Here is a 22,196-nt window from a genome sequence, read left to right as displayed (position 1 = left end):
TTTTGTTGAAACACAAATGAAAATCACGGTAAAAAACACAAGCACTAATCAGCAGTCCATCGGATAAACTGAAGCTGGCCATACACTTGTGCAATGTTGCGTGATTTCATCAGATTTGATGCATCGGGCCGATAAATCGGATGAAAAGTGGCAAATGCCGAGGCTAAAGCCCAGGGTTATCCCTGGCACCCCTGGTCGGTGGGTGCCAAGTTGATAGCATTGATGTGTAAAAGTAGATTAAATATTGTGTTTGACTGTAGAACTATAAGTACCAGCAAGCCTCTCCCACATGTTAATAATTGGAGAACCACAAGTACCAGCATGCGGGCATTAAAGGGCCTGCTGGTACTTGTAGTTCCACAGTCAAACAATTATTCACATAAATACACATACACACCTTGCAAGTAACAGTTTATTTATCACTCGTACACACATACAAACAACAGAAAACGGTAAAGTCCCAAGGCGCAACCAGAATCCCTGCTGCCGCACCACAAATGAGGACCACAGGAAATCCTCCAACAAATCAACGTAAGGGGTAGGAAGCGGTGAGTGGCGCTGGATTCAATTCTCAAGTTTTTTTCTTCAATGTAGTTCTCACGAATATTTTCGGAGTGGTGGTGCGTGTAAAAAAATCAAAACAAACAGTAGTGAGACAGTGCTCAGATGAAAACGTGTCAAATAATCGGAGGAATAGGTGGGCATACCCAACTCACCAGAAGCGGGCTGAAGATAAGTGCATAAAGTTTTCTTTTACAGGACACCTACAGGTAGGTGATAAGGTGAGTGAAGATTACCAATTTTCTAAGAGATGTTTAGTCAGGTGCGTACCATACTCACACAGCGTTAAGACGCGGTCCTCTCATAAAGGTATCTTTATTTTTCTATTTCTCCTTAGGATATGTTTTCTCCGATAAAGGTTGAGCGGATCGATGAAACCATAGAATGTAAAAGTATTTTCTATATTAGAGTGCTTAATATGAAGAGATAAATAAGGTGACCCTGCTTAAAAAGAGATGCGTACCCTACTCACAAAAAGTGGGGACGTGGATCAACATATAAAGGTATCTTTGATTATCTTTAAAAAACATCACAGGGAAGGTGGATATAACAAATCAGAGGGTTTGGATATTCTCAAAATGTGTACCGTACTCACATAGTACAGGGTGTAGATCCTCACATCAAGGTATCTTTAGAGATCCATCCCAGGTTTTTCTCTTTACTCTCAATGGAGTGAACGTATAGACCAGGGGTCTTCAACCTTTAAGACAGTGTGGGCCACATTAAAAAATTCAACGAAGCCCGAGGGCCACTAAGCTCTACTGTGGTATTTAGCACAGCTCTTAATAGATAGACAGCACAGCCCCCGCATAGATAGTTGGCACAGCTGCCCATACACATAAACCCTGCCCCCAATATATAGTCTGCGCCAGGGCTATTTCTAAACAATTAGGGTCCCAGTGTGAACAGAATAAAAATGCAGCCCCCCCATACATAATTTGGTATTTAATAAATTGCGAGCGGTGTAGGCGTGCGCTCCCAAATGGGGTGTGGCCTAATTATAAGGAATGTGGTCTAATTATGAGTGTGAATTACCTGACACCTCACTTTTGCAACCTGCATGACCAGACATTGGTTAAGGCAGGAATGGTTGTTGTCCTTCCACGCTTAAGTTGGCTGTCTAAAGGCCGCACAGTGACATATAAACATGAAGGCCCATTACACCATGATGCCCATTGCACATTATGCCACACACTGTGATGCCCATTGCACAATATGCCACACATTGTGATGCCCATTGCACAATATGCCACACACCGTGATGCCCATTGCACATTATGCCACTCACCGTGATGCCCATTGCACATTATGCCCCAAACCGTGATGCCCATTACACATTATGCCACACAGTGATGCCATTGCACCTTGCACTATAAGGTCCCTAATACTCCTGCTTATGCATATGATGCCCCCAGCAGTGCCTCTAACAAAATGCCACCAGTAGTGTCGCTCATAAAATGCCCTAGTATTGCTCTCCATAGTCAGCACTGCATTGCACAGCATGCCAGCCCTCCCTTAGTCAGCACCACATTGCACTGCCAGCCCCCCTCCCCCTTAGTCAGCACCACATTGCACTGCCAGCCCCCCTCCCCCCTAGTCAGCACCACGGTAGCTAGCCGGTATCACCCTCTCCTGAGACACTTGCCTTAGTGTCCCTTGCAGAGGCCTCCTTCAAAGGGCTGCTGCTGCTGGCGGCTGTCTTAACAGCCAAGGACCAGGCAGGGACAGGTGCGCGGCTGCCGGCGGTTGTCACACTCACTAACAAAGAAAAATAAAACCTGGGTGTGGTGAAAAAGTGGCCACTTACTACTGCCCAAGATGTCTCACAAGATGGTGGACAGGATATCAGTCAATCACTCCTCGTCAACATGTTCCAACAGCAACTGCTGTCTTTATGTGTGTGTAAGTGTGGCGGCCTTGATACTTACCTATATTGACTCGTGGCCATTGCCCTGTAGAATTCTAGGTGTACCTGCAAAAAGAAAATAATCACCTAAATCCAGTGTAGATTGGTCCTCTTCAGTCCATGTAAAAAAAAAATCCACAATAAATCTGAATTATCCAAACAGATGTTCCCTTTCCCTGGGTGACTTCTCTCCGTGTACCTTACAGCCAATCCGGGAGCACAAGGTAGTATCGCTCGCCTGATTGTCTGAGTCCCCTGTCAGTCAATACAGAGCTCACTGTACACTAAGGACACTTACTACCCTTATTCTGTTAGAGTCGGACGGCTGATGTTTTGTGTTTGCGCATGTACAGAGGCGTTTCTGCGTATGTGCGAATGCCGCGCACGTCTGAATATGGCATGACGTCCGTGCAGAAAACGATCGGTCAGAACTGTCCGAGCAGGGGGTGGAGATGGGGCGTGAAGGGCTGTTTGGGCTCATTACCATATGCGTATGTTCCGAGTTTCATGGGCGTACACATGGTAATCTGGCCGTGACGCACGTGTGGGGGGCGGACATATGACATAGCCAAATGCCAGCGGCCCTCCCATATCCCTGCTTTCGCACGGAGAACTGTCCGAGTGGTCTGGAGCACTCGGGGCTGTCTGACCACTCTGTCCAGCATTCAATGGTCGGTGACCATCGGAGAATGGGGGAGGTTCCCACAGATGGGGGAGGTGTTCACATGAAACATCCACTCGTGGTCCGTTCGCTCGGCGTCTTACCGCATTCGGACGGTGTGAGCGATCCGTACGGTAGGCGGGGCTAAGAACACTCTGTGGCCGTCCGAAATACGCATCCACCCGAGTCAACTACAATAAGGGCCAATGTGTGGGGAATGTTCTGGATTGCTTTAATTACAAAGGTTAGGTATGTGATCTGACCCCAATGTCAATTAGGTCTGGGCTGACTAGTTGGGGGGGGGTTATGCCACAGCGACCAGTATAAATGTGTCCCCAGGCTGTGGTTATTACCATCGATGGTTATCCCGGTTCTTTTAGTGAATTGCATGCAAGCCAATCACAGACTGTCGCTTTGTGGGTGTTGGGGGCGGAGCTATGCTCAGTGTCCTGGCACCGTGAGAAAAAAAACAATTGCTTATTCTGAGCCATCGATGGAGGGAAAACATCTGGTTCTCACACCGATGGCAAATGCATTTGACATCGGTCATAAATCATTGATGGTCGATGGTTGTCCTTAATCTGGAGAGCTGACTCACTGACGGCGGGGAAGGCTGGGGTGCCTGGACCTAACAAATACCTCAGGTCTGATGTCAGTTCATCACACTGCTCCTCCGTGATGTGGGGACACCTCACCTGGGCAGAGCCGGCCTTAGGCATAGGCAGACTAGGCAATTGCCTAGGGCATTTGGAATGCATAGGGGCATCAGCAGCTTCTGCTGATTAAAATGATATGCAGCATGCCAATATTCTGTGTGTGAGTGAGGCTGTATCTGCATATGAAATAGTGTATTCATGGAAATCACTGTAACATAGCATTCTGTATGCAGGTACAGACACAGTCGCACACAAAATATATTCATGCCACATATCATTTTAATCATTGGAAGCTCCTTGTGTGTCCTGGTCACATAACAATGCAAATAAGACGTATTTTCAGCAAAAAATGCACCCAACGTTAGCAGAACTGGCCAGGAGCTGTATGACCTATTGAAGCAAGATGTATGAGGAAACATCTGTATCCAAGCAGAGGCAGAGGTCACAGTGTTAGCGGCTGTGCGAGTGCTGTCTGCGGGTGGGTTGGTTGTGCAATAGTGTTCGGCATATGTGTAAGGGGCATTATGTGTGTCATGTATAAATGCATCAATAATGTGTGACATATGTGTAACAGGCATTATGTGTGTCATGTGTATAAGGGCATTAATAATGTGCGACATATGTGTAATGGGCATTATGTGTGTCATGTGTATAAAGGCATTACTAATGTGCAACATATGTGTAATGGGCATTATGTGTTTCATGTGTATAAGGGCATTAATAATGTGCAACATATGTGTAAGGGGCATTATGTGTGTCATTATGTGTATGAAGGGCATTAATAAAGGTTGGCATAATGTGTAAGGGGCATTATGGTTATAAGGACATTAGTAATGTGTGTCATGTGTAAGGGGCATTACTGTGTGGTATTATCAGGGATGCCGAGAGAAAGGGGTAGGGGTACAAATTACCCAGGCCAACGTCTGATGGAAGGGCCCAGTGGGGGCCCCGGGCCCCCTCCCCTTAAGTGACAGCAGCAGCTGCAGCTCTTCTCCTCTGCCCAGCACACACTGCTTTGTGCTGGGTTGCAGTGTGTCCATGGAGGTGCTTAAAATACAATATTTTCTCAGGATTTTTTTCTAAGGGTATAATGTGAATAATGTGAGGAGTAATGTACATAAGGTAAAGTGGTACTACTGTGTGATGTAACGTGAATAAGGGACACCATCGCATGATATAATGTGAATAAAGTGGCACTACTGTGTGTCATAATTTGAATTGGGGGTACTATTGGGTGGCCATGCCCCTTCCCAGCAAGAACACACCCCTGTTTGGGCTGCGCACCGAATGTGTGCACTGTTTCTATTTAAAATATTGCGGGTAGGAGCACCAAAATGATGACTATGATGAGGGTTGATGGTGCTGGAAAAGGGGAGCAGGGCCATAGGCGGAACTAGTGGCGGTGCTAGGGGGCACCAGCCAAAATCTTGCCTAGGGCGTCATTTAGGCTAGGGCCGGCTCTGCACCTGGGAGGCGGCTCCATGACAGAACCATCGCTCAGCTGTTTCTCCAGCGTTTGGAGCGACCAAGCACCCTGACTGCCTCCTCTGCACTCGTGACACCTCTCACTCAGCAAGATGTACTAAGGCCTTGAAAAGTGATAAAATGGAGAGTGATAAACCACCAGCCAATCAGCTCTTACCTGACATTTTCCAAACACAGCCTGTGACATGGCAGGTAGGATCTGATTGGCTGATGGTTTATCACTCTCCATTTTATCACCTTTCAAGCTTAGTACATCTGGCCCTCTCTCTGTACGAGCACTTGCTGTGGTTTCCCTAAAGGAAGGGACTCGGCACTCTGCTCCCGCTGTCTTCCAGGTTTCTCTGCTCGGCGTCTCCTCTGTGCACATCTATCAGCTCCGCCTCCATCACATACACTCGGTCACATCACCGCAGCTGTCCCATCACACCTCAGTTTAGTTATCCTCTAACTCCGCCCCTGAATTTCTCCCCATACTCCTGGTGTATTCGACCAAGCGCCCTGGGTCCTAGTGTCCGTTGGGTTACTGTTCTTTGGCTACTTATGTTGCCTAGTATTTGGCATACCTTACAACTTATGGTTAGTTAAAATCGGGACCTCCCGCGTTGAAGGCGTGACTGGCCCAAATGAGGGCGGATCTGTGAGTCAGGTAGGCATGGTCCCAGATAGAGGGGGTGTGGTCTAGCGTTATGACCCCTGTTTTTGCCCAGCGCTCCCCGAGCAGCTAGAAATGACCCCGGCTCCCTCCCCGCACTAAGGAGATGCTTGTACGCGGCCTCTCTCCAGCAATCACCGGCTGCTCAGTAGCAAAGATCCCTGGATCCCCCCCCCCCCCCCCAGAGGACATTGCCAGCTGCGGGAGGGGCAGCAGGACAGTCTCCAGTAGCAGGAGTGTCCCACTGTAATCAGGACAGTTGGGAGGTATTGGGAAAGGGAAATGAACTCCCGCAGTCCCAGGACATTTATACTTCATAGTCAGTGTTTTCTGTAGATAATGGGGGAATTCAGGGGTGGTTTACCACATACATCCCATATAACAACAACAAAATAAAGATATACGGTTTGTCCTTTAATCTTTTAATTCATGTGGCTTGGCCCAGTGGCACAGCGCTTGTGATGTCATGCCATGATGAGGTACTACTGCTGTGGGCATTACGTGTAAGGGGCACTATTACTGTAGACATTGTGTATAAGCAACACTACCAGTGGTGGCACCAGACATGGGGCTGCAGCACAGTTCAAAATTCAAAAAGGAGAGCCACACCAACTGCCAGGAGAGCCACACCAACTGCCAGGAGAGCCACACCAACTGCCAGGGAGTCATATTTACAATCTGACGGCAGACATTCCCTTATATAACCCTGATGTTACTAATGCCAAATAAAATATACAATATAGAATTTTATAAACCTTTTATGAATGACTGACGTTCTATATCCCCTTGGTGCACAGCCCCAAGATGCAGATTACTCAGATATATTACTGGACATCTCTTAGGTGTAATTATAATTCATCTCTCCTGCCCGGATCCCCGGAGAGGCTGCCGCAGCCTTATAGTGAGGCCTAGGCTCGTGTCGCAGACTAACGGCTGCGTGTCCTGCGCTCTCTGATGGATCAGACTCAGATATGAACTATAATTACACCTCAGAGATGTCCAGTAATATCTCTCTCCTGCCCGGAACCCCGGAGACCCTGCCGCAGCCTTATAATAAGGCCTAGGCTCGTGTCGCGGACTAACGGCTGCTCTCTGATGGATCGGAACCCGGGTGAGCTCTGACAGCTGGTGTCATTGTCACATCAGAGGACTCATTACATTGTAAGTGTTAGTGCACGCTAGGCTCAGAAGTCATTTTTACTGAAATTATTTATTTATTAGGATTGAAATAATTTTTTTTAAAAATTCCCTGTAACTTTTTGTAAACTGAGCTTCACAAAATGGAATCTCTTTTATTTTTGCTGTATAACAGTATTAGGGGATAGAGGTGATATCTGTCTGCAGACTGTACCCAGCTTCACCTCTGCTGGGTACACACCGGACGATGATATATCATTAACCATATGGATGATATTGTTAACAATAGTGCAAATAATCCAATGTTTGCGCTCAATGTCGTTAAGGATACTTGTGCCGCTCATCATTAACGACCCTCATTAACGTCGGTACATGCAGCTCAATATGTAGTTGATGGGTGACATCACTGATCGTTATTATTACCGATATCGGTCACGATATCGCACTATATAGTCACCCACTGCAGCAGGGGCTGGGAATCACCCATCATAAGAACATAGAGATTATCACTATACTGCTTTCACATTGCATTGCTAGGTCCGACCCGGGATCTGGATCCGCCCCAGTTCCGGCACTTTCACATTTATCTCAGGTTGTTTAACCCTTCTTAACCCAGGTCGAATTGCCGGGTTGGTTGACCTGGCACCGAACTGGCAATAAGAGGGTTTACGGTGCGGTGTGAAGGGGTATAATGCAGTGGTTCCCAAAATGGCTGCCTAGGGTGATACGGATGGTAAGGCAACAATATCTAGGTTGACACCATGTGATCAACAGGGTCAAAAGGTCGACAAAAGCAAAATACCAACATGGCTACGGTGAGCACATGAAAAAAGTCGACATGAGGTGTTTTTGTTGGACTTTTTCATATTTAAGGATCCATGTGGACTACGATTGGGAACGGTAAAGTGTTAGCGGCACGAGGCACCATGGTGTGTGAAGCGAGGCATTGAGTAGTATACGATATGCTAATTGTGGGTCCCCATGCGCAGTGTCAACATGGACACTAAAAAGAAGTGAAAAGTTCATGTCGACCTTTTTCCATTGCGACCTCTGGCTTGTGTCAACGTTTCTTTACTGTGCATGCCAACCTTTCATTGCCGAGCTAGACATTGTTGCCCTACTGTAATATACCACACCCGTATCTAGTTACCAGGGGCGGCAACACAAATCTGATGTCACCAATGTGTGACATGAGTCATGATATCACACGTTCCCATCGTTATGTCGGCAATGCACAGGACACAGAAACCATGTCACTAATACAGTACTTAAATGGCAGCAGTGCACAAAAAACATACAAAAACCACAGACACTTGACACCAATGAAAAAGTCACAATACCATGCTACAAAAGTGAGTAAACAGAAATAAACTGAAAATTAGAAAAAATAGGAGAAATGGGAAGAGAGGGGGAGAAGGAGGGAGGAAGGAGAGACTGAGAAAGAGGGTGCAGGAGAGGAAGAGAGAGAGTGGGGGAGATGGGCGGGAGAGAGGAAGAGAGTATATACGTGATGGAGGGAGAGAGTGGGGGAGATGGGCGGGAGAGAGGAAGAGAGTATATACGTGATGGAGGGAGAGAGAGGGGGAGAGGGGAGGGAGAGAGGGGGAAAGAGAGAGAGAGAGTGTGTGTGATTAAGGGAGAGAGTGGATGAGAGAGAGAGGGGGAGGGAGAGAGTAGACACGTGATGGAGGGAGTAAATGGGTAGGAGAGGGAGACGGAGAGAGGGGGTGTGATGGAAGGAGAGTGGTAGAGAGAGAGGGGAAATTAGAGATTGACAAAGAGTGATGGAAATACAGAGGGGGTGGGGGGGGGGGTGGAAGACAGTGAGAGAGAGAGAGAGAGAGAGAGAGAGAGAGAGAGAGAGAGAGAGGGATGGAGGGTGTCCCCAGCTTGTGTTGGGCTATTGGCAAGAGTCACACAAAGTGGAAAACTTTTTATTTTTAATTGCGTGCAGACAGGGCCGGGGCTAGGGTGTTTGGCGCCCTCCTGCGAAATATAAATTTGCGCCCTTGCAACAACAACAAAAAAACTTGGGGGTTTATTCTAGTTCATTCTTTCTGACAAAATCCTTCTTAGATGGACAAAACCATGTGCACTGCAGGGGGGCAGATGTAACATGTGCAGAGAATTAGATTTGGGTGAGTTATTTTGTTTCTGTGCAGGGAAAATACTGACTGCATGATTTTAAACTTCAATATAGATCTCACTTTGAAGAAAAACCCCACCAAAATCTAATTCTCTCTGCACAAGTTACATCTGCCCCACCCGCAGTGCACATGGTTTTGTCCATCTAAGAAGGATTTTGTCAGAAAGAATGGACTAGAATAACCCCCTCGATCTTTTTTAAAGTATGCAACACAGATCTCTCATGCACACACACACACACATAGGGGGTCATTCTGATTTAATTGGTCCCCTGCGCATTCGCACAGGAGAATGATTTTTAGCGTATGCACTGTGAGAGTGGACCAACTGCATTTTTGCGCCCCCGCTCACACCTAGCAGTGCGGGCGGGGGGGGGGGGGGGGGGGGGGGGGGCGTGGCACAGCCCATGGGAATGCCCAGCGTTCCCATGGTAATGGCCCGGAGAGGCATGTCAGCAAATATTAGCTGCCTGTCCACTTCCTGCTCAGGGTGCTCAGAGATCTGAGACACCACAGAGGTATCTGAAATCTGCAAGTGCTGGAAAAATCATTCGATGGTCACCGACCATCGAATGATTTGTACCCTGCACAAAAGGCTGCAAATGGATGTTTATGCAAATCATCCATTTGCAGCCCTGCGGGGGATCGCGGTGTGAAAAGGGGGGATGGGCAGCCATGTGGGTGATATATAGGACTCGCAAGGCTGCAAAATTCACCTTGCGAGTCAACCAGAATAAGGTCTATAATCCACACACACACTAAACAAGGAATTAACAGCACCAACACCCCCCCCCCCCCACACACACACACACACACACACACACGGAGCAATGACCATGTATTTTTAAACACACACATTTAATGAAGAAAACAACAGACCCTACCCACATATGTACAGTATGCAAGTTACACATAGATTTTTACACAGACATTACTGCACTTCACCCCACCCCCAGCACTATGTTTATAACATAACCATTATGGGCTATCCCCACTCATGTCTCCTCTTATAACTAAAGCACTCACCCAGACCAGCCCGGCAGCTCTTATAATGGGTGGAGAAGGGACTGGGAGGGAGCAGCAGGTTAAGCTGCCCGGGAGGAGAGAAGTGGAGGAGCCGAGGTCGTGACTCGTGAGTGACACAGGAGGGGAGGGGCCAGCCTGCATGGGAGCTCAGCTCATTGGTGGCTGGTCCCAGGGAAAGGGCTGGCTGGCCACAACAACAATCATCCCGGACTACAGCTGCTATGTAGGTTCTGGACTCTGGCGTCTTGGCTGCGACTGAGTGCACTTACTGTGACTCTGACGTGACCTGACTGCTTCAGCCCTAAGCGGCTGTGACAGCAGTCAGGAGCACATGCTGCAATACTTCCCAGGCAGCCACAGGTATGTGTCAGCACAGCACGGCCCCAAACAGTTACATTGCACTGGCTTTGGATGGAGCCGACAGAGAGGGGGAACCACTATTGAAGCTGCCGCCTGCGCTGAGCTGTCAGTCATACAAGTTTACAGGCGCAGCGCGGGCAGAAGTGCACAGCAGCAGGGTCAGCAGAGCAGGGAGAGGCTGGCAGCGCCTCTCCAGCCGGGCGCCTCCCTGCCTTGCAGGCTCCGCTGAGCGGCTAGCGCCGGCCCTGCGTGCAGATTCCCTGGTAAATCTAATTACAACCAACTTCACCCGAATCACCCTGCTCTCATTTCACTAATAAAACCCTCAATCCTCTTCTCCTCCGCTCCCTGGACCCCGCCTCCAACCTTACAGCCATGGCCACGCCACCTCACCTGTCCTCACACCTGGCGCCAGATCCAGGACTTCTCCTGCTGCCTGCAGATTAGAAAAGACGGCCAGGGCGTGAAACAGATGTCCGGGAGCCGGCCGGGAGCGCGTGTAGTACAGGCAGCCGGGAGCAGTCCAGACAGACGAGATTGCGGCCGGGAGCACGCACAGCCACAGCACAGACAGTATACAGCTGAGTGAGCCGGCCCCGGCACAGACAATCACACGCCGCAGCTGGGCACAGACGGGCGGCCGGGGGCATACTACAGATAGAGCACATCATTTCCGCCGCAGCCATGCTCTGCCTCTGGGGCCCTTAAGATCACCAGGGCCTGTCACAGTTGTCCCCCTTGAAACCCCCCCCTGTCGCCGGGCCTGCTAGTTACCCCCAGGGCCGCCAAGAGAAATCCTGGGCCACGGTACAACAACTTCCTGGGGACCCCATGGACAAAACTCCCTGCGGACCCGTTGTTACACCACTGCTTCCAAGGTGGATACAGGGACAAAAATTTACACCGTAATGCCTATTACACATGTCACACACCCATTACATATTATACCACATGCCATAATGCTCATTGCATGTTATGCTACACACCGTAGTGCCCAGTACACATTATGCCATACACCGTAATACCTATTACATATTTTACCACATGCCATAATGCCCATTACACGTTATGCCACACACCGTAATGCTCATTGCATATTAGGGGGTCAGCATTCTTGTTGCCATGGGATAAACCTGCTCTGCCAGGAGTTACATGCTCTGCCAGGGGTTAACATGCTCTGCCATGGGTTACATGCTTTGCCAGGGGTTAACATGCTCGTTGCCATGGAGTTACAGTACATGCTCTGGCAGGTGTTACATACTGACTTCCAGAGTTGGATCTCAGCCCCAGCAACATGCAGGGAGGCAGCAGACACAGAGCAACCAGCCACCCACCTTCCCCTTGGAACACAGTGACCTGGACATCGGTGGGGAACCAGGTCTGGGACTGCTGGGCTGGAGACATGGCACTGGCACCGGCTGCTGCTGGTAGCGGCTGGGATGGGAATGTGGGGAGTGGGGTGAGCCCACAAAATCGTGACAGGGTCAAAATCCCGAATGGGTCAGGTGGTACTGCTGTGGGAGGTGGCCTCTCTTTGACCCAGCTCCTCCCAGCACCCAGGGACTACCTACCCTGAGTATCCTCCTGTCGCCGAGCCACGGTAAACTCCTAAGTCACATGGCTGGCTCTCAGCAGGCCCTGGAGCTGGAGAGCGGAACGATGCTCAAAAGGACCTCTGTAATGCTGCTGCCCCCACGCCGGCCCACGTCCGCCCACATCTGCACTCTCAATGCCACAGCTGAACAGATGACTCCGGCGCACTCAGACCCACTAAATAAAAAAAACCCTGTGTGTCCATACCACGGCCCCCCTGACAGGCCTGGGCCCAGGTAAAGTGTACCTGCCCCCCCCCCCTCTTGGCACCCCTGGTTACCCCAGGGTTCCGCGAGGCACTTGCAGCGGTGCCTCAGGTGGGTGGTCCTGGAACAAATCTAATTATTTATGGTCAAAGGGAAAGGTACAGCCAATGCTAATGGCTGTCAATCATAGCACATGGCCAATCAGAGGCACTGCTGTGCTCCAGCACATTACTGACTGTAAGGGTGCCAATTAGGAGACTATTTATTAAAGATGAGATATTGCTATGGGCAACCAATTGGAATCTATCTAGGTACTATATTATAAGTAGTAGAATCTGATTTGTTGCTATGGGAAACTTCTCATCTTCAATAAAACTCCCTCTTAGTAAATATACCCCTTAGGCACAATGTATCTTTACAATTTTCCAAATACATCAATAAAAACCTTTTATCCTACTGGTGCCATGAAATCACTGCTTATATAGCGCCATGGATCGGGACTGTTTGGGAACCACTGCAGTAACGGGAATGATCACATAATGAGAATAGTCCACAGTATAATGTATTAGGACAGACTGCAGCCCAGGAACATGTCTGACAGAACATCAGCAATCAGCTGGTTTCCTTCACAACTTCCTCTCGGAGCTCCCAAGTCGTTCAGGTTTCTGACGGTAGAACTAGTGGTATTTCCCCAAAGACACAGCTCATCTACGGGAATAATTAGTGACACAAGATGCAGAAATGATTTGCAGCTTTCCACCAGATAAAGGGAACCAGAGACTTTGTGGTCTCAGATGGACCGATTGGGATGTGATACTGATTTCTACTTAGACTTGTGATTAGACAAACAAAAGAAAAAGAGATGAATAAAGAAAGAACATTCAGAGGGGGGTTGTCTGATATAAAATCGTATTATCTCTACAATGTCTTTTTCAGATGTTTTTATTGTGACCTAATTCTCTACTGACCGGACAGGATTTCCCTGCTCATGGTTACAACAGTACGAGATATTTCAAAGTGTTCTCTCACATTTGTATAATGATGTGGTGTAACATATTAATGTTCCCAGAGTAATGATGGGAAGTCTCAGTAGCCCTAACATTAGTGGCTCCACTTTCATCCTGGTTGGAATTCCGGGACTTGAAGGTCTACATGGATGGATTTCTTTGCCCGTTTGTTCCATATACGTGATCACCATCCTGGCTAATATTTGTGTTCTGCTGACCATTAAGACAGAAAAAAGCCTCCACCAGCCCATGTACCTCTTTCTCGCAATGTTATTGTTCACAGACCTTCTGCAGTCCAATGCTCTCCTACCAAAGATGCTACTTCTCTTCTGGCTGAATTATCGGGAGATCTCTTTTGAGGGCTGCTTGGTCCAGATGTTCTTCATAAATGTGTTTTCTGTCATGGGGTCCTCTATGCTCTTGGCCATGGCCTTTGACCGTTATGTGGCCATATGCCACCCACTTAGATATTCCACCATCTTAACAGGTCCACTCATCATGAAAACTGGATTGGTGGTGGCCATCAGGGGAATGATCTTGATGTTCCCTCTCCCGTTTCTTGTGAAGAGGCTGAAATTTTGTGGGAGTCACATCATTGAACATACTTATTGTGAACACATGTCGTTGGCAAAGCTTTCCTGCGGAGACATCAGAGTTAATTATGTGTATGGGTTAGTAGTAGTTGTGCTGGTAGTGGGAGTAGATTTTGTGTTCATCACAGTGTCCTATTTCGTCATTGTGAGGACTGTCCTGAGACTTCCATTCCGCGAGGCCAGACACAAAGTGTGGAGCACCTGCGTTAGCCATGTCTGTGTCTTCCTGGTGGCCTACATCTCAGCTTTCTTCTCTTCTGTATCTCAGAGGCTTGGGCAAAGCACAGCTTCTTCAACCCAAATCATTCTTTCTAACTTGTATCTGATCTTTCCGCCCATGTTAAATCCAATAATATATGGTATAAAGACAAAAGAAATTCAGAGAAATGTGATTAGACTTTTGTATCCTCAAAAAACAAATAAACACAACATTTGATAATATATTTGATATACAGTATTTACTTCTGGTTGTTGGACAGAGATGACATCCACTGGTAGCATCTATTTTCCATCATCTGGATACCCAGCAGAGTAGCCCAGGTTAGCTCTGCAGCCCAACTAGCTCAACACTTGTCATTCAGCCACCTGGTGGGTACTATCAACAATGGCATAGCAAGGTGGGGCAAGCAGGACATCTACACTGGCACTGGAACTGTTGTTGCTCACCGGAGTGGGTGATGGCAGGAGACTTTTCTCTGACTTGGCTACTAACGTTGTTTACTGTAGATCTTTTCTCTCAATAGCTGAGAATCCAGGGGGACCAGCTTCTACAGATCCATGCTGAAGCTGATGGAGGATGGTGAGAAAAGCCTTTTACTGCAATATGGTGAAGAAACCATCAGTGTGACGCACGGAGCAGCCTTAGATTGTGTCCATCCATTGGCTCTACATCTCCTACTTGGAACCTGTATATACTTTTGCTGAACATTGGTCTGAACATATGTTATTGGGAGGTTGGGTTGTTCTGTACATGCTGTAGGACAGCAGATAACTCCAGTCTGTGGCTATGGAAGAGGGAGAAGGTGGTTGCGCGGTCCAAACACAAATGTTGCCATATAAAAGACTTTATTTGCACTAGTAATTCCTCCAGCTCTTGATTGAAGCTGCAGTAATATGTAGTATAACATCTCCTACACTTATTTTCCTGCATAATAGCATAGATGAAAGGAGTAAAGAGGTTCCCCGGCAGGAGGGGGTGCACTCTGAAGCTCCCCAACATGGAGCAGCAGGAAGAAGCATCAAAGATACTCTTGGTCAGTAGAGTCAAAGTGGCAGAGAGTGGGTTAAAGGTAATCATGGTTAGTGAAGTGAGCAGATGGGGTCACTAGAATGATTTTTGTATTGTATAGTGGACAGTTAGATGCTCTGTGTATTGTATAGTGGAGAGTTAGATGCTCTGTGTATTGTATAGTGGACAGTTAGATGCTCTGTGTATTGTATAGTGGACAGTTAGATGCTCTGTGTATTGTTTAGTGGTCAATAAAATGGTCTTGTAATTTACTAACCCTAATATTGTTTTTTATTGTGGTATAGTCATTAAAATGTTCTAGGCACTCTATGGCAGACAGTAACTTATATATAAAGAATAGAGACAGAACAAATCACACACCAGGGCAGTGACCAGATGTAGACTGTGTGGGTCTGTGGGCTTTAAAGGCACTAATAAAAACTCACTGTGTTGTGTTTTCAACCACCAGTTAAAATGAAAAAAAGTTTTGTGTTGTTCAGGCACCCTGTCAAAAAATTATACATTATAATGCCATTACTAGGAGCGCTGTGAATCAATATGGATCAGTCAATAGAAGAGCAGGAGCAGCAACCCAGTACTAGTGTTGTGGCTGCTGTCAGTCATGATAGCACTTCAGCATCTATTAAAGGTGGCCAAGGGACACAGGTCCTTATTCTAATTCACTCTTTCTGACAAAATCCTTCTTAGATGGACAAATCCATGTGCACTGCAGGGGGGCAGATGTAACATGTGCAGAGAGAGTTAGATTTGGGTGAGTTATTTTGTTTCTGTGCAGGGTAAATACTTTCTGCTTTATTTTTACACTGCAATATAGATCTCACTTTGGTACTTGTGTATTATCACGGCGCCACGATATTGAGTCGCACGACTTTTCATCGCATCGCATCGCATACCATACACCCGATGCGATTTTAAATTGTATAAGCACCCTACACGATTTTAAATTGTATAAGCACTCTAATGGGTGCTTGCTATGTTAAATGCACCCCCATGCCACCCCCAGTATGAACGCCAACCCGAAGCGTGGCGAGCACAGCGAGCCCGCGAGGGGCAGCGGTACGCGTCCTCCGACCTTTTCATACCCCCACTATCCACGTCGGCGAGGCATTGATTTTATATAGTGTGGCGAGCGCAGCGAGCCACTGAGCCTGAAGCTCAAATGTTTACATGTATTCCGCGTCCGCTCGCCACGCTTCGGGCTCGGTGGCTCGCTGCGCTCGCTACACTATATAAAATCAACTCCACGCCAACGTGGATAGTGGGGGTATGAAAAGGTCGGAGGACGCGTTCCGCCGCCCCTCGCGGGCTCGCAGCGCTCGCCATGCTTCGGGTTCACGTTCATATTGGGGGTGGCGTGGGGGTTCATTTAACATTGTAAGCCTCCATTAGGGTGCTTATAGAATTTATAATCGCATTGCATCGCATTGTATGGCATTGTATGCCATATACAATGCCATACAATTTTAACATTGTATGACATCGGGGGGACATCGCGGGACATCGCATCGCATCGCATGCCTTATGGTCTGCAGTGCACATGGTTTTGTCCATCTAAGAAGAATTTTGTCTGAAAGAGTGAACTAGAATAAGGCCCACAATATTTTTGAAAGGGAACCACACACATCAGTGGCATAAGTTCATACAAGGTGCCTGGAGGCAAAGTTGGAAGTGACCCCAACACACACACATAGGGTGACATTTAGGGGGAAATTTACTAAAGGAAATTTGTAAAAAAATAGGTGTATTTGTATCCAGAAATACACTTATTTTTGACATTTACTATCCCGAAAATACGGCAATTTGTATTTGTATTGATAGCACATCAATACGAATACGAATTGCCATATTTTTGGGATAGTAAATGTCAAAAATAAGTGTATTTCTGGATACAAATACACCTATTTTTTACAAATTTCCTTTAGTAAATTTCCCCCTTAGTGGGATGCGATTTTTGTTTGTTTGGGATTTTAGGCAAAAAATTGCAGAATTTGCACATTTTCCCGAAATTGCCAATTTAATGGGATGTAAATTGCGGTAAAAAAATCACACTTTTTGCTGCAAATTCGCACATTCTGAAGTGGTGCTTTTTCAAATAAATTTTCAAAATTTCAGATGTTTTCCCATTAAAAAGTATACAAATAGCAAATATTATGGCATGCGAATTCAGGAAAACGTTATTTGAAATCTCCACACAAACAGGTTGCGATCTGTGTGATCTGTGCATGGTTCTGTCCAGAAAATGTGGAAAAAAAAAAGTGGAAAAAAAAAAAAAACGGCGTGGGGTCCCCCTTCCTGAGCATAACCAGCCCCGGGCTCAAAAAGCGTCATGGTTTCAAATCACGGGGCAAAAAAAGTAGAGGTCCCCCGGATTTTTTAAAACCAGTATCAGGCACAAGGGCAGGTCCTGGTTCACAAAATATGGGGGATAAAATGAGTAGGGGTCTCCCGTATTTCAAGAACCAGCCCCAGGCCCAACCAGCCAGCAGGGTAATGCCACAGCAGGGGGGACACTTATTATACAAGTTCCCCTGGCCAAAGCATTAACCAAATCTCCAGCTCCGCCACCGCCTGAAACTTCAGTGAGCAGCTGACAACTGCTTTCATTCAGCGCAGCAACTGAGCAGCCAGTGGGGAGGAGAAGCCACAATCCCCTCTCCTGATTGCTCCAAACAGTGTCTAGGTCTCGTGGAGCCTCTTCCCTTCCCCTTCCCCCCCAGGGAGAGAGAAGCCAGCAAGATAGGAAGCCCTCAGTCCAGGTGAGTTAATTCAGGACGGGACAGGACAGCAAGGAAGGAAGGGGGGGGGGGGTTTAAAGGGATCAGAGAACGCAGAATAGGGATGCACAAATTTTGGGGGGCCACTCTATAGTCTCCGCCTCCGTGGATGTCCGTCTGCGAGGCAGCCTCCCGCCTCTAGTTTTAGCAAAGCAAGGGAGGCCATGTCTCCTATGTGCAGCACTGCCACTCCCCAGCCCAGGTTGGCTTGCTGCGGATCCTTCCCTGCACGGTATCTCTGCAGCACGGGTAGTCAGCAGTCTCCTCAGCGCAGCAGCTCCCGGTAATGCAGCCCACACAGCTTTTACCTTCACACTGCAGGTACCTCAGGAGATAACAGTTAGTGGAATCTCCTTTTAAAATGTTGGGTCTGATGCTGCTGATCTGCTGCTCTACCACTTAGGGCTCCTGCTCCCCCTGAAAGCTGCCTCACATAAACCGCAGTGACAGGGAAGGGACATCACCTAATGTGACAATGGGCCATAAGCCCATTGGTAGCTTGGTTTGTGTAGGTCCAAGCAAACCAAGCACTTCAGCCAGGAAAGTAGCAGTCCCTGGGTGGGTGGGAGGTCCCAAGGACAATTCCATCTGGAGTTTATGGACTAGAATTATGAGAGAAAACATGTTAATATCCCTTATACTCAGATACTCTGGTGCACCTCAAACGTGTACTACAGGAGTGTGTAAGCCAATTAGGGTGTTCTATCACCTACTTATCTCCTCTGCAGATTGGGATTATGTACATTGGTGAACTTGTAAACCATTAGTGATTGGCACTACCCTAGATGCATGTACATCTCATCTATGAGTGACCTCACATTAAATACAATATCTGGAGTAAAAGGAGATAAAACCAGCAATCCAAAGTGATCAGTGTAACAAATAAGAAAACACATAATATACAATCTAGCATAAATTGAAGTGGGAAATTAGTGTTTTATTTTGTAAAATAATATTAGTAACATTTACTATATGGTCTCCAGAGGTAATCTCCAAAACTGTACCAGAGACAGTATCATTTGAAAAAGAAAAGAAAACTGCAGCTTTCATGAGTGTTGGGGTCCCCCCCCCCAAAGTGATATAGACACTGAACGGACCTGTGAGTCCCACACACCCCAATTAACAGTACACTCTCACACGTGGGCTACAAAGATGCTTTATCTTCATAGATCATGAAGAAGAAAAATCTCTTATATATTTAGCCAGATCTGTCACTCAACCCCTGTGTAGAACGTTCCTGTGTAGAACAGTTTCATGTGTATAACGTTCCACCCCCTTGACATCACCTCCCCCCGCCCAGCCAGGGCTACAGTACACGCCCACCATCCACCATTACTCCACAGCCACCATCCACCATCCACCATTACTCCTGCACATCCCTACCCTCTGCCAGGACCCCCGCGACCCCCCTACCGCGATTCGCGGGACCCCCGCGCCCCCCCTCCCGCGATTTGCGGGACGCCCGCGCCCCCCCCTCCCGCGAATCGCGGGACCCCCGCGACCCTCCCGCGAATCGCGGGACCCCCGCGACCCCCCTCACGCGATTCGCGGGACCCCCGCGACACCCCCCCCGCAATTCGTGGGACACCTGCTTTCCCCCCTCCCGCGATTCGCGGCACCCCCGCGACCACCCCCTCCCGCGATTCGCGGGACCCCCGCGACCCCCCCCTCCCGCGAAACGCGGGACCCCCGCGACCCTCCCGCGAAACGCGGGACCCCAGCGACCCCTCCCTCCCTCGAGCCCCCTCCCGCGATTCGCGGGACCCCTGCATCCTCCCCTCCCGCGATTCACGGGACCCCCGCTCCCGGCATTAAAAGGGCCCCCGCGACCCCCCCTCCCTCGATTCACGGCACCCCCCCCACTGCAATTTGCGAACCCCCCTCCCGCAATTCGCGCAGCCCCCTCCCACGATTCACGGAACCCCCCGTAGCGCCCCCCTCCCGTGATTTGCGACGCCCCGTAATTCACACACCACCTCCAGCGCCCCCTCCCGCAATTTGCAGACCCCCTCCCGTGATTCGGGGACCCCCCCTCCCGCGATTCATGCCCCCCTCACGCAATTCACTGCACCCCCCCACACCCCCCTTCCTGCGATTCGCAGCCCCCCACGACCCCCACGACCCCCCCTCCCGCGATTCATGCCCCTTCCCGCGATTCACGGACCCCCGCACCACCCCCCTGCGCCCCCCTCCCTTGATTCACGCCCCCCTCATGCAATTCACGGCACCCCCCACACCCCCCCTCCTGCGATTCGCAGCCCCCCCACGACCCCCCTCCTGCGATTCATGACCCCTCCCGCGATTCACGGACCCCCGCACCACCCCCCAGCGCCCCCCCCCCCTTGACTCACGGCACCCCCCGCGCCCCTCCCGCAATTCACGGACCTCCGCAACCCCCCCTCCCGCAATTCACTAACCTCGACAACCCCCTTCCCGCAATTTGCGGACCCCCCTTCCCACGATTCAAGCCCCCCCAGCGCCCCCTCCCACGATTTTCGGACCCCCGCCCCCTCCCGCTAATCGCGGATCCCCGCACACCACCCCCCCCTCCCGCAATTTGCAGACCCCCCCTGACCCCCTTCCGGCAATTCCACCCCCCAGCAGACCACCGCGACCCCGCTCCCGCATTTCACGTACCCCCCTGACAATGGGGGATCCTGTACCATCACAAGCAGGTACCGCCCCTAGGTGGGAAATCCGGCCCTGGCTGCCACACTGCAGGTTTCCCCACTGCCCTCTGCACCAGCGCCACAACTTTTATCAATGTCTTGCCCACATACCACTATTATACAGCCTCCTGCTCTCATGCACGCTCACTCCCTCCCAGTGGGAGGAGACGCTTACCCACTGCCGGGAGCTGCATACTGTCCCCCACCCTCCTCCAGTTCTAGGGATGCCCATCGACCATCAATGATTTCAAATAATCGATGGTTTATGGCCGATGTTGAATACTTTTGCCATCAATGTGGGAGGACAAGATGGTTTCCCTACAACGATGGCAAAGGAGAACCGATCAAGTTTCAAATTTTTTTAGGCCACCAAGTTCTGATTGACCCACGGCCTATTCAGTCAGATATAATGGATAACCATCGATAGCTACAACAATCGATGGTTATCCAAGTAATATGTTACTACTATCGATGGCAGGGTGCAAAATCGCCATCAATGCCAACCATCGATGGTGTCTGCACCAATGCCCATCCCTACTCCGCAACAGCCAAAAACCTTTATTACCCCTCATTCCCACACACCTATATCACTGCCCTGCCTCCTGTTCTCCTGCCCCATAACTTCCGCCAGTGGGGACCCGCTCACCCTGTGTTGCCCACATTCCCCTATCATGCTTTACCACCCAGCCTCCTGCTCTCATGCACCCTAACTCCCACCCAGTCGGAGGAGACACTGACTCAGGGCCACCGTCCTGTACTTCTGTGCTACCACGCTGGACCCTCACCCACTGGCAGAAGCTGCACAGTGTCCACCACCCTCTTTAGTCCCCCGTATGCCCACACACCCCTATCACTACCCAGCTTCCTGATCTCCTTAACCGTAACTTCCACCACTGGGTAATCGCTGACGCTGTGTTGCCCACATACCCCTATCATGCCTCATATCCCAGCCTCCTGCTCTCATGCACCCTAACTCCCACCCAGTAGGAGGAGACACTGACTCAGGGCCACCGTCCGGTACTCCTGTGCTGCCACGCTGGACCCTCACCCACTGGCAGAAGCTGCAATACAGGGCATCTTTCATACAATTCTAACCATATTTCTCACAATACAAATGTTCACAAATTAAGGGGCGTAGCCCCTTACGCCGGTGTGAAGAGCGCCCGTAGGGCATGATGAATCACCTAGTGTAGCATAAAAGCCTTAGAAAAAGCCTTAGAAAATAAGTGCGAGGCAGCGAATAAGGAGAATCCTGCAGCCTGGAAGCCGCTTTCAGCAAAACTCTCAGATAACAAATGTCAAATGAAGGCGAGAGAGGTGTGCAAGGGAGAGTGACAATGTCAGGGAGAAAAAGAGGAAGAAACAGGGAGTGAGAGAGGGTGTCAGGGAAAGAACAGGGGAGAGACAGGGAGTGAGGGAGAGAAAAGAGAAAAGACAGTGTCAGGGAGAAAAAGGGGAAGAAACACAGAGTGAGAGAAGGTGTCAGGAAGAGAAAGCGAGAAACAGGGATTGAGAGA

At 49.1% G+C, this 22,196-nt stretch overlaps 1 protein-coding gene and 1 long non-coding RNA gene across 2 annotated transcripts; one reads left to right on the top strand and one right to left on the bottom strand.

The window, feature by feature from the left end:
• Positions 1 to 426: 426 nt before the first annotated feature.
• Positions 427 to 10,632, bottom strand: LOC146059274 (uncharacterized). Its single transcript, XR_014470210.1, has 3 exons — positions 10,229 to 10,632; positions 841 to 1,261; positions 427 to 764 (listed from the first exon to the last, which is right to left on the bottom strand). It is a non-coding gene; the product is annotated as an uncharacterized LOC146059274 (long non-coding RNA).
• Positions 10,633 to 13,460: 2,828 nt separating this feature from the next.
• On the top strand, positions 13,461 to 21,923 carry LOC146058635 (olfactory receptor 52P1-like). The gene is given in 2 exon segments (XM_083170908.1): positions 13,461 to 14,389; positions 21,893 to 21,923. Coding segments are annotated over 2 exon segments (960 nt in total).
• The last annotated feature ends 273 nt before the right edge of the window (positions 21,924 to 22,196 follow it).

Source organism: Crinia signifera, chromosome 2 (assembly GCF_055691185.1).
Source record: "Crinia signifera chromosome 2, ASM5569118v1, whole genome shotgun sequence".
NCBI lineage: Eukaryota > Metazoa > Chordata > Amphibia > Anura > Myobatrachidae > Crinia > Crinia signifera.
The sequence above is the reverse complement of the archived record's forward strand: the minus strand, read 5'-3'. Positions and strand labels throughout refer to the sequence as shown.